The sequence below is a fragment of the Orycteropus afer genome, unplaced genomic scaffold (genome assembly GCF_000298275.1).
Source record: "Orycteropus afer afer isolate SDZICR_OR568_19922 unplaced genomic scaffold, OryAfe1.0 scaffold00027, whole genome shotgun sequence".
Taxonomy (NCBI): Eukaryota; Metazoa; Chordata; class Mammalia; order Tubulidentata; family Orycteropodidae; genus Orycteropus; species Orycteropus afer.
The window spans coordinates 3,500,203-3,512,605 of record NW_006921614.1 but is presented as its reverse complement, the minus strand read 5'-3'; the positions used below and the strand labels follow the sequence as shown (position 1 = coordinate 3,512,605).

General features: G+C 41.3%; 1 protein-coding gene across 1 annotated transcript in view; it reads left to right on the top strand.

The window, feature by feature from the left end:
* Nucleotides 1–11,815, top strand: part of LOC103192400 (desmoplakin) — a 48,540-nt gene extending 36,725 nt beyond the window's left edge. Inside the window, exons 18-23 of the mRNA XM_007935381.1 lie at nucleotides 862–1,053; nucleotides 1,547–1,630; nucleotides 2,249–2,356; nucleotides 4,121–4,219; nucleotides 5,337–7,631; nucleotides 8,579–11,815. Coding sequence (XP_007933572.1) covers nucleotides 862–1,053; nucleotides 1,547–1,630; nucleotides 2,249–2,356; nucleotides 4,121–4,219; nucleotides 5,337–7,631; nucleotides 8,579–11,815 — 6,015 coding nt within the window. The remainder of the gene's footprint in view (nucleotides 1–861; nucleotides 1,054–1,546; nucleotides 1,631–2,248; nucleotides 2,357–4,120; nucleotides 4,220–5,336; nucleotides 7,632–8,578) is intronic.
* Nucleotides 11,816–12,403: the final 588 nt, after the last annotated feature.

Below are 12,403 nucleotides of genomic sequence, written 5' to 3'. Positions count from 1 at the left end.
TCAAGTCGGACCCGACTCATAGCAACCCCTCCTTGGGTTTCCAAGGCAGTATCACTACGGAAGTAGATTGCCCCATCTTCCTTCCGAGGAGTGGCTGATAGGTTTGAACCGCTAGCCTTCTGGTTAGCAGTCAAGTGCCTTAAGCATTACGCTACCAGAGCTCCTTATGAAGCTTAAAAAAGCTTATAAAGAAGAAATGCCTGACAACAAATGAGAGTTTTGAAAAATCTCCTGAATTGCCTTGCTTGTAGTATGTTTTACTAACAGTGCTTATTTAAAAAAATCTTTATTTAATTCTCATTCCATTAAATTTACCCATTTCAAGTGTAAAATTCAGTAGTTTTTATTGTATCTACAGTTGTGAAACCATCGTAATATACTTTAGAAAATTTCATTACCCCCCAAAAAAAACACTGTACCCATTAACAGGCACTCCCTCTTACCTCTCCTCTACCCCCAACCCTAGGCAACCCCTAATCCACTCTCTGTCTCTTTAGGTTTGCCTACTCTGGACATGTCATGTAAATGGAATCATACTGTATGGTCTTTTGTGTCTGGCTTCTTTCACTTAGAATAGTGTTTATCCATGTTGCAGCATGGATAAACATTATTTTTTCCTTTTTACTATTGAGTAATATTCCATTATATAAAGGTAACATATTTTGTGTTATCCTTCACATGTGCTGATGGACATTTGAGTTGTTTGCACTTTTTGGCTATCATGAGTAATGCTGTTATGAACATTTGTGTCCAAGATTTTGTGTGACATATGTTGTCAGTTCTCTTGCGTGCATACCTAGAAGTGGAATTGCTGAGTCGTATGTTAACTCTATGTTAATATATTCTGAGGAACTGTATCAGTGCATTCACAATTTTATCATTTTCGCCAGATTATGGGACCTGGAGAAACAAATCAAGCAACTGAGGAATTATCGTGATAATTATCAGGCTTTCTGCAAGTGGCTCTATGATGCCAAACGTCGCCAGGATTCCTTAGAATCCATGAAATTTGGTGATTCTAACACAGTCATGAGATTTTTGAATGAGCAGAAGGTACAAGCCAATTTGTCATTCATAGTTGTTTTAAGATTAATTGGATGTAAACTGTTTTCCTCTGGCTTTCACAGTAGTGCTTAGCTTGGAAATAATAATTATTTAATACTATTAGTCTATTTTGTGGATGCTTAAAGAATGCTCAGAAGAAAAACAATTGATATTTACAAAGACGTACAATTATGAACTTAGAAATAATGCGGTGCTGTTCCTCTCATGCTATTGTAAACTATTTTTATAAATTGAAATGGTAGGACCAGAAAACATTGCTGACTGGAATGTAAACTCTTGGATAATAAGAAGTTGAAGGTCTTCTTTATCTTTTTTGAATGAAAAATATGCTCTTCATCTAAGATTTAACTATGAAAGGTGAGATCAGTACATGTAGTAATAAAATGAAGAACAAAAGAAGTAACAGTGGTTGAAAAGTGAAATAATATTTACTTTAAGATATTCAGACACTAACATTTGTAAATATTTCATTTTTGTACAGAACTTGCACAATGAAATATGTGGCAAACGAGACAAATCAGAGGAGGTACAAAAAATTGCTGAACTTTGTGCAAATTCAATTAAGGTATGTTGGTTTCACAAAGAATTCTCATTTCATCAAGAATATTATTAACTGTATTATCTAATGATTCACTTTAAAAATTATAAACTTCTTGAGGATAGTGATTAAGACTTTGACATATTTTCTTCTGAGTAAACCATAAACATTTACCCATTAATGTGCAAATTGGCAATATCTGAGATAATTTAAAAAAAAAACAAACCCACTGCCATCCAGTCGATTCTGACTCATAGCGACCCCCCATTGGGTTTCCAAGGCAGTAAATCTTTATGGAAGTAGATTGCTTCATCTTCCTTCTGCTAAGTTGGTGGTGGGTTTATAACTTCTATTTAGTAGTCAGATGCCTTAGGCACTGCACCACCAGAGCTCCTTAACCGAGGTAAAGGGTGGTCTTTATTTTTTCAGTGGTTGTATATGCAAATATATGCAATTACCATATAAAGGTGTACTGCTTAATGTTAAGAATATAGTAATAACTGCTTGGATACTAGAAGTACGTGATCGACTTGGGCTTGACCATTAGAAACACAGTTTGCTCATTTAATAGTGTGAAATTAAAGTTGTCAGTGACTCCTTTTAAGTCCATTAAGAGAGTTTTTCTTAAACTTTATTACTCTCCAGGATTATGAACTCCAGCTTGCATCGTATACCTCAGGATTGGAAACTCTACTGAACATACCTATCAAGAGAACTATGGTTCAATCCCCTTCAGGGGTGATTATGCAAGAGGTATATATGTGTTCATATATGTCATTACAGATCTCTTACATCCCCTTGCTTCTGCCTTTTCTTTTTCCCTATCTTTCCTACAGTCCCTGAAATTTGTTCCTTGTTATAGGTTATTGCTCTAAATGCACTAACTGTGCACAGCAAAGGCCATGGTGGACAAATCCCAACTTCATTGCTAACTGTGTTGTAAAGATCATCATGAATCCAATTTCTGCTTAGAAATGGATCCAGTCCTCACCTTCCCACTTCTCTATCCTTGTTGCCAGCCACTCCAAGCAGTATACTCTCTCATCACCAGCTGTCTAGTCCTTACCTTCCCACTTCTCTGTCCTTGTCACTAACCACTCCAAGCAGACTCTCTCTCATTACCAGCTGCTTGGGGCTGGGTCAGGGAGTATCAGTCACAAGCTCCATTTCCTCTACTTCAGACTGGCAAGCCCCTTCTCTCTCTTACCCCTAGCCACTTGGGGCTAGGTCAGAGCACACAATTTACAAGGATACAGTCCTTCTGACTGCCAAATAGGCAGACGTTAGCCTCACTGGCTGTCTCCTTGTGTGTTTAGTAATTCCCTGAAATGGCTCACAGGTGAGTTAATGGAAAGTATACCATACTGATTCATTATAACTAGAAAGGATACAGATAAAGAGATGCATAGCATGAGACACATATAAAGCAAGGTGGGGGAGGATCCCAGCACAGAGCTTCCTTGCCTCCAGGGGACATGCTATGTGCTCCAACCAGGAACCTCCATTAAGCTCCCCTCTTCCCAAGCCTTTATTGGCCTTACCACATGGCCATAATCTATTACATTTTGCCTCCTGAAACATCAGGCCCCCAGGTAGTCTGGCTCTCAGCAACACAGAACAAAAGGCCAGATTGCTTCTACACCTCACAACCCCAAAAGACCAAATCCACAGCCATCAAGTAGATTCCGACCCATAGTAACCCTATAGGTCACGGGTTTTCTAAAGCTGTAAATCTTTACTGAAGCAGACTGCTTTGTCTTTCTCCTGAGGAGTGGCTGGTGAGTTCAAATTGGCCAGCCTTCTGATTAGCAACTGAATCCCTCAACTACTAGAGCTCAGATATCTATTAGAAAAGATGTAGCAGCAGATTATGTGTCCCACCCCCCTAGTGTGAGTCATTGATATGTGGTTGTTGTTGTTGTTGTTATATTGTTATATGCCGTGGAGTCAGCCCCGACTCATAGCGACCCCTCCTTGGGTTTCCGAGGCAGTATCACTACAGAAGTAGGATTGCCCAACCTTCCTTCCGAGGAGTGGCTGGTGGGTTTGAACCGCCAGCCATCTGGTTAGCAGGCAAGTGTCTTAGCCACTATGCTACCAGAGCTCCGGAAATCATCAGTGGAAGTCTGAATCTGTCATTGATACATTAGAGGCTCTGCAGAAATTGTGCTTAAATTTCTAGATTTAGTGAGGGAGATGTCTAAAAGTGAAAAAAAAAAAAAAACCACAAGTTTCTAAAAGACATCTTTTCCCAAAGATGTCACATAATGCCTCCTCTCAGGTGGTTTAAGGGAAGCATTCTGGCTGGAGCCATGAGAATGGAATGTAATGCTGTTAGCTCTTTGTTTTGTTGTACTTCTACATTTGGAATTAGCCCACATGAAGGAAGGAATTAATTCTTTAAATGATAATTTCACTATTTTATTATTTTAGAAAATAAAATTAGTCAACTTGTGTAGGATTTTTTTGTCTTTGTTTTTAACCCAACATCTTTTTTCCTTCTTCTTTTATTCCAAGGCTGCAGACATTCATGCTCGATATATAGAACTACTTACAAGGTCTGGAGATTATTACAGATTCTTAAGTGAGATGTTGAAGAGTTTGGAAGATCTGAAGGTAATTTATTACTTTATTTTTGGGGGGCATCAAAAAAATAGAATAGAACCTTATTATTACTGTCTCATTATAATGTAGATTTAGATTTATACTGATAAAACTATATTTTGTCTTAGCATTTAATAATAATGCATTTTTTGAGTTAAGCCTGGGGTTAGTCCCATGTTCCTGTACTTGGTTCTAAATGGATTTGTGTAGTACTTGCAAAATGGCAGCTACTTTATCTTGCCATAAAGGAATAATTTTATTTAACGTTTTACCAAGGAATTTTCTTTAATTTTTTGATAAATCAAGGATAAGAAATCTTAGACTAGTTGGATTTGACTTTTTAATATAAAAGTTGTTTGATTTATTCTTCTTTTCTAATACTTAAGTTTATATGGAAACTCACTTTACCTTGAAATAAAGGAACATAATTTATACAATCAAAACCTTTTGATCTGGAAAAAAATCACTTCATTTTGTAGTTCAGAAAACTGAGACCCAAAGAGGACATATTATTTGCTAAGATTATAAGTTAATGGAAGTTATTAATGGAAGCATTTAATGGAAGAATTATGACAAGAACTTAGATTTCTTAATTTTTTGTCAAATAGTTTTTGCCTCATATCCTCGCTTTGTAGGAGGTCTGGTAAAGCATTAGGCTGCTAACTGAAAGGTCAGTGGTTCAAAGCCACCAGCTCCTCTGCTGGGGAAAGATGAGGCAATCTGCCTCTGTAAAGATTTACAGCCTTGGGAACCATAGGGATAGTTCTACTCTGTCCTAAAGGGTTGCTATGAGTCAGAATTGACTCAGCAGTGGGTTTGTGTTTTCGTATTACACTTTGTGTACGTGTGTATGTGGTGGGGTGTATGTATGTGTGCATGTGTCTTTGTGTGGGGGGGGATATATGTATGTATTTGTGTTACATGTTTGTGTGTGTATGCAGTCGGGGTGTTTTGTATATGCATGTCTTGTGTATATACATGTGTGTGTTATATTTTTGCGTGTGTGTGTATGTAAAGAGAAATGGGAAAATAGGAAGGCACATTGGTCTGGGAGGGGAAAAGTACTGCCTCTTTTTTTGTGACATGAGGTATTTTTCTCTCATCATCATTTCTGATTTCAATTTCACAGTTGAAAAATACCAAGATTGAAGTTTTGGAGGAAGAGCTCAGACTGGCCCGAGATACCAACTCTGAAAACTGCAACAAGAACAAATTCCTGGATCAGAACCTGCAGAAATACCAGGCAGAGTGTTCCCAGTATAAAGCAAAGCTTGTGAGCCTGGAGGAGCTGAAGAGGCAAGCTGAGCTGGACGGAAAGTCAGCGAAGCAGAATCTTGACAAGTGCTATGGCCAAATCAAAGAACTCAATGAGAAAATCACCAGACTCACTTATGAGATTGAAGATGAAAAGAGGAGAAGAAAGACTGTGGAGGATAGATTTGACCAACAGAAGAATGACTATGACCAACTGCAGAAAGCAAGGCAATGTGAAAAGGAGAACCTTGGATGGCAAAAACTGGAGTCTGAGAAAGCCATCAAGGAGAAGGAGTACGAGATAGAGAGGTTGAGGGTTCTTCTTCAGGAGGAGAGCAACCGGAAGAGAGAATATGAGAATGAGCTGGCAAAGGTAAGAAACCACTATAATGAGGAGATGAGTAATTTAAGGAACAAGTATGAAACAGAGATTAACATTACGAAGACCACCATCAAGGAGATAACTATGCAAAAAGAAGATGATTCCAAAAACCTTAGAAACCAGCTTGATAGACTCTCAAGGGAAAATCGGGACCTGAAGGATGAGATCGTCAGACTGAACGACAGCATCCTGCAGACCACGGATCAGTGCCGGCGGGCGGAAGAGAACGCCCTCCAGCAAAAGACCTGTGGCTCGGAGATGATGCAGAAGAAACAACAGCTAGAGACAGAGCTCAAGCAGGTCATCCAGCAGCGCTCTGAGGACAATGCCAGGCACAAACAGTCCCTGGAGGAGGCTGCCAAGACCATCCAGGACAAAAACAAGGAGATTGAGAGACTCAAAGCTGAGTTTCAGGAGGAGGCTAAGCGCCGCTGGGAATATGAAAATGAACTGGCTAAGGTAAGAAACAGTTACGATGAGGAGATAATTAGCTTGAAAAATCAATTTGAGACTGAGATCAACATCACTAAGACTACCATCCACCAGCTTACCATGCAAAAAGAAGAAGACACCAGTGGCTACCGAGCCCAAATTGACAATCTCACCAGAGAAAACAGGAGCTTATCTGAGGAAATAAAGAGGCTCAAGAACACACTAGCCCAGACTACAGAGAACCTTAGGAGGGTTGAAGAAAATATGCAACAGCAGAAGGCCACTGGCTCAGAGATGTCGCAGAGGAAACAGCAGCTGGAGATCGAGCTGCGGCAGGTCACTCAGATACGAAGTGAAGAGAGCCTGAGATACAAGCAGTCTCTCGATGATGCTGCCAAAACCATCCAGGATAAAAACAAGGAGATAGAAAGATTAAAGCAGCTGATAGAAACAGAAACAAATGAACGGAAATGCCTGGAAGACGAAAACGCCAAACTGCAAAGGGTCCAGTATGATCTGCAGAAAGCCAACAATAGTGCGACGGAGACAATCAGCAAACTGAAAATTCAGGAGCAAGAGCTCACACGCCTGAGAATTGACTATGAGAGGGTTTCACAGGAGAGGACCGTGAAGGATCAGGATATTTTGAGATTCCAGAGCTCACTGAAAGACTTGCAGCTGCAGAAGCAGAGAGTGGAAGAAGAGCTGAATCGGCTGAAGAGGACAGCCTCAGAAGACTCTGCCAAGAGGAAGAAGCTGGAGGATGAGCTGGAAGGCATGAGGAGGTCTTTGAAAGAGCAAGTGATAAAAGTCACCAGCCTGACCCAGCAGCTGGAGCAGGCATCAATAGTGAAAAAGAGGAGTGAGGATGAGCTGCGTCAGCAGAGGGACGTGCTGGAAGGCCACGTGAGGGATAAGCAGAAGACACAGGAGGAGCTCAGGAGGCTGTCTTCAGAGCTTGAAGTCCTGAGGCGGCAGCTGCTCCAGGAACAAGAAAATGTCAAACAATCTCACTTGAGGAATGAGCACTTCCAGAAGCTGATAGAAGATAAAAGCAGGAGCTTCAATGAGAGCAAAATAGAAATCGAGAGGCTGCAGTCTCTCACGGAGAATCTGACCAAGGAGCACCTGATGCTAGAGGAGGAGCTGCGGAACCTGAGGCTGGAGTACGATGACCTGAGGAGGGGCTGCTGTGAAGCCGACAGTGACAAAAACGCAACCATTTCTGAACTAAGGAGCCAGCTGCAAATCAGCAACAACCGAACCCTGGAACTGCAGGGGCTGATTAACGATTTACAGAGAGAGAGGGAAAATTTGAGACAGGAAATTGAGAAATTCCAAAAGCAGGCATTAGAGGTATTCACAAATATTTGATCATGGCTTCTCTGTCTCTCAAAAAATTCACTCCTTTATCATCTAATCTGAACCATGCTCTTGCTACTTAGATGCATGCTTACAGAGTTTTCTTTAAATATTTAATATTTTCTCTCATTTATTGCTTTTCCTCTTTTTTTTTTTTTTTTTTTTTAATTGCTGAACTGGTACCTATCATAATCCAGACAAATCTCTGTTTTGAAGAACTTTAGCATGTGTTACAGCATCTGAGATCACTTCTGCTGAATGTTTCACTCTATTTTCTAGAAGACAGCTCCTATTCAGTGATCTCTGACATACATTTGCAATGAAAAATTTCCCAATTTCCTAAATTAAAGCTGTACCGATAACAAAGCAGTTTTTGCTGCAATTTTAAAATTACTTTTTCTTGCTTGCTTATAGATGATTTTCCTGCATGCATTATTCTATTTTCTTTTAATCTTGGCCTTAATACATTCTTCTTGTTTGGCTTTTCTTATTTAAAAATAACTTCTACTACATTTGACTAAGACAATATTTGTGTGGGGCTGGATGTGGGGTATGTATATATATCCATATGTTTATGTTAATTTATTAAACATGCTAGTATAGCTATAACAGATGTAGGTAGAGCGGGTGTGAAGAAAACTCCCTGTATTTTTTCAAACCACAATTAGCAAGTAAGACGGGGTTTTAACTTCTAATTCCTTCCATGAGGAAAAAAAGTAAATGTGAAGCCATTTATCAAAATGGCAACATATATCTACAGATTTTTTTCTATGAATTTTAAGATAGCAAGTTAACAGTATATCCAGGGAACCCATAAAAAGGGAAAATAAGTAAATAAGATTTTTTTTTTTTTAAGATACAGAAAAAGAGGCTCAATTGTGTTAGTAGTATGATGTGATCAAAACATTATTTTTTCCCATTTCTTTCTTTTTAAATTCCAGGCATCTAATAGGATTCAGGAATCAAAAAGTCAGTGCACTCAGGTGGTGCAGGAAAGAGAAAGCCTCCTGGTGAAAATCAAAGTCCTAGAACAAGACAAGGCAAGGCTACAAAGGCTGGAGGATGAGCTGACACGTGCGAAAGCAACGCTGGACGCGGAAAGCAGGCTGAAGCAGCGCCTTGAGTGTGAGAAGCAGCAGATCCAGAATGACCTAAATCAGTGGAAAACTCAATACTCCCGCAAGGAGGAGGCCATTCGGAAGATTGAGTCAGAAAGAGAAAAGAGTGAGAGAGAGAAGAACAGCCTGAGGAGCGAGATTGAGAGACTCCAGGCAGAGATCAAAAGGATTGAAGAGAGGTGCAGGCGCAAGCTGGAGGACTCCTCCAGGGAAACGCAGTCTCAGCTGGAGTCAGAACGTTCCCGGCTTCAGAAAGAAATCGACAAGCTCAGACAGCGTCCCTACGGGTCCCATCGAGAGACCCAAACGGAGTGTGAGTGGTCAGTTGACACCTCGAAGCTGGTGTTTGATGGCCTGAGGAAAAAGGTGACAGCGATGCAGCTCTACGAGTGCCAACTGATTGACAAGACAACCTTGGACAAGCTGCTGAAGGGGAAGAAGTCGGTGGAAGAAGTTGCTTCTGAAATCCAGCCTTTCCTTCGGGGTGCAGGTGCTATTGCTGGAGCTTCTGCTTCTCCTAAGGAGAAGTACTCTTTGGTAGAGGCCAAGAGAAAGAAGTTAATCACCCCAGAGTCCACAGTCATGCTTCTGGAGGCCCAGGCAGCCACTGGTGGGATCATTGATCCCCACAGGAATGAGAAGCTGACTGTTGACACTGCCATTGCCCGGGACCTCATCGACTTTGATGACCGTCAGCAGATATACACAGCAGAGAAAGCTGTCGTAGGCTTTGATGATCCATTTTCAGGCAAGACAGTATCTGTTTCTGAAGCTATCAAGAAAAATCTGATTGATAGAGAAACCGGAATGCGCCTGTTGGAAGCCCAGATTGCATCTGGGGGTGTTGTGGATCCTGTTAACAGTGTCTTTTTGCCAAAAGATGTTGCCTTGGCCCGTGGACTGATTGACAGAGATTTGTATCGGTCACTGAATGATCCCCGAGATAGTCAGAAAAACTTTGTGGACCCGATCACCAAAAAGAAGGTTAGTTACATGCAGCTGAGGGAACGGTGTAGAATTGAACCACACACGGGTCTGCTTTTGCTGTCGGTTCAGAAGAGAAGCATGTCTTTCCAAGGAATTAGACAACCTGTGACGGTCACCGAACTAGTTGATTCAGGCATATTGAGACCATCCACTGTAAATGAACTTGAATCAGGGCAGATTTCTTACGATGAGGTTGGTGAGAGAATCAAGGACTTCCTGCAGGGTTCAAGCTGCATAGCAGGCATATACAATGAAACCACAAAACAGAAGCTTGGGATCTATGAGGCCATGAAAATAGGCTTGGTGCGACCAGGTACTGCTCTAGAGTTACTTGAAGCCCAAGCAGCTACTGGCTTTATCGTGGATCCTGTTAGCAATTTGAGGTTACCGGTAGAAGAAGCCTACAAAAGAGGTCTGGTAGGCATTGAGTTTAAAGAGAAGCTCTTGTCTGCGGAACGAGCTGTCACTGGATATAATGACCCTGAAACAGGAAACATTATCTCTTTGTTTCAAGCCATGAACAAGGAGCTCATTGAAAAGGGCCATGGCATCCGTTTATTGGAAGCTCAGATTGCAACCGGGGGCATTATTGACCCAAAGGAGAGCCATCGTTTACCAGTTGACATAGCTTACAAGAGGGGATATTTCAATGAAGAGCTCAGTGAGATTCTCTCCGATCCAAGTGATGATACAAAGGGATTTTTTGATCCTAACACTGAAGAAAACCTTACCTATCTGCAGCTAAAGGAAAGATGCATTAAGGATGAAGAAACAGGGCTCTGTCTTCTGCCCTTGAAAGAAAAGAAGAAACAGGTGCAGACATCCCAAAAGAATACCCTCAGGAAGCGTAGAGTGGTCATAGTTGACCCAGAAACCAATAAGGAGATGTCTGTTCAGGAGGCCTATAAGAAAGGCCTGATTGATTATGAAACTTTCAAAGAACTGTGTGAGCAGGAATGTGAGTGGGAAGAAATAACCATCACTGGATCAGATGGCTCTACCAGAGTGGTTCTTGTAGATAGGAAAACAGGTAGTCAGTACGATATTCAGGATGCCATTGATAAGGGCCTTGTTGATAGAAAGTTCTTTGATCAGTACCGATCTGGCAGCCTCAGCCTCACTCAGTTTGCTGATATGATCTCCTTGAAAAATGGTGCAGGCAACAGCAGTGGCTTGAGTGGTAGTGTCAGTGATGATGTTTTCAGCAGCTCTCGGCATGATTCCGTAAGTAAGATTTCAACCATTTCCAGCGTCAGGAATATAACCATTAGGAGCAGCTCTCTGTCCGACCCCCTAGAAGAATCAAGCCCCATTGCAGCCATCTTTGACACAGAAAACCTGGAGAAGATTTCCATTTCTGAAGGTATAGAGCGAGGCATTGTGGATAGCATCACAGGCCAGAGGCTTCTGGAAGCTCAAGCCTGCACAGGTGGCATCATCCACCCTACCACTGGTCAGAAGCTGTCACTCCAGGATGCTGTCTCCCAGGGTCTGATTGACCAGGATATGGCCACCAGGCTAAAGCCTGCTCAGAAAGCCTTCATTGGTTTTGAAGGGGTGAAGGGAAAGAAGAAGATGTCAGCAGCAGAGGCCGTGAAAGAAAAATGGCTCCCCTATGAGGCAGGACAGCGCTTCCTGGAGTTCCAGTACCTCACGGGAGGCCTTGTTGACCCAGAAGTACATGGGAGGATAAGCACTGAGGAAGCCATTAGAAAAGGCTTCATCGATGGCCGAGCAGCTCAGAGGCTGCAAGACACCAGCAGCTATGCCAAAATCCTGACCTGCCCCAAAACCAAATTGAAAATATCCTACAAGGATGCCATGAATCGCTCCATGGTAGAAGATATCACTGGGTTACGCCTTTTGGAAGCAGCCTCGGTTTCCTCCAAGGGCTTGCCTAGCCCTTATAACATGTCTTCTGCTCCAGGCTCTCGCTCCGGCTCTCGTTCTGGTTCTCGGTCTGGCTCTCGCTCTGGTTCCCGCAGTGGGTCCCGGAGGGGCAGTTTTGATGCAACAGGGAATTCTTCCTACTCTTACTCTTACACCTTTAGCAGTAGCTCTATTGGGCATTAGTAGTCAGTTGGGAATGGTTGCTACACGTTGGCTCCTTTTATGTTAATTTTCACTTTATTAAATAATAAAAATCCTCAATGCTTGCAGTAGGGATAATCACTTTGGTTAAGAAAATATAGTCATGTTTGAAATCAAATAGTAAAGGCTGTTCTAGCTCTTGATCTTCTTAGCTTATCTTAAACTAATGTAATACACCTTGGATGTAGTGTACATGAAATGGTAATCAATTGTAAGGATAGTATAAATTGAATTTAGAATTTGTTTCTTCCCTTCTGTGTTTAGATTTTGACTAACTTTTCTTGAAGTCTTTTTGGCATATAATACAGATTTCTGTTCTTGGAGATAAAAATGGATAATTGATATTTTACACATCATTCTGTTTCTTATCTAAATATTACCATTTTCTGGATTAGGCGAAATCTCCCTCCCCCCTGCAAAACCCAAGCATTTTGGAATGAGTCTCCTTTAGTTTTTGAATGTGGATTGTATAAGCCATATACTCTGAAATGCCCTCATTTGGTTTGGTATTAATTTGACTGTGCATGATAGCAGCAATCTTTCATTTTCTCCAGTCAACGTTTTCTGTTT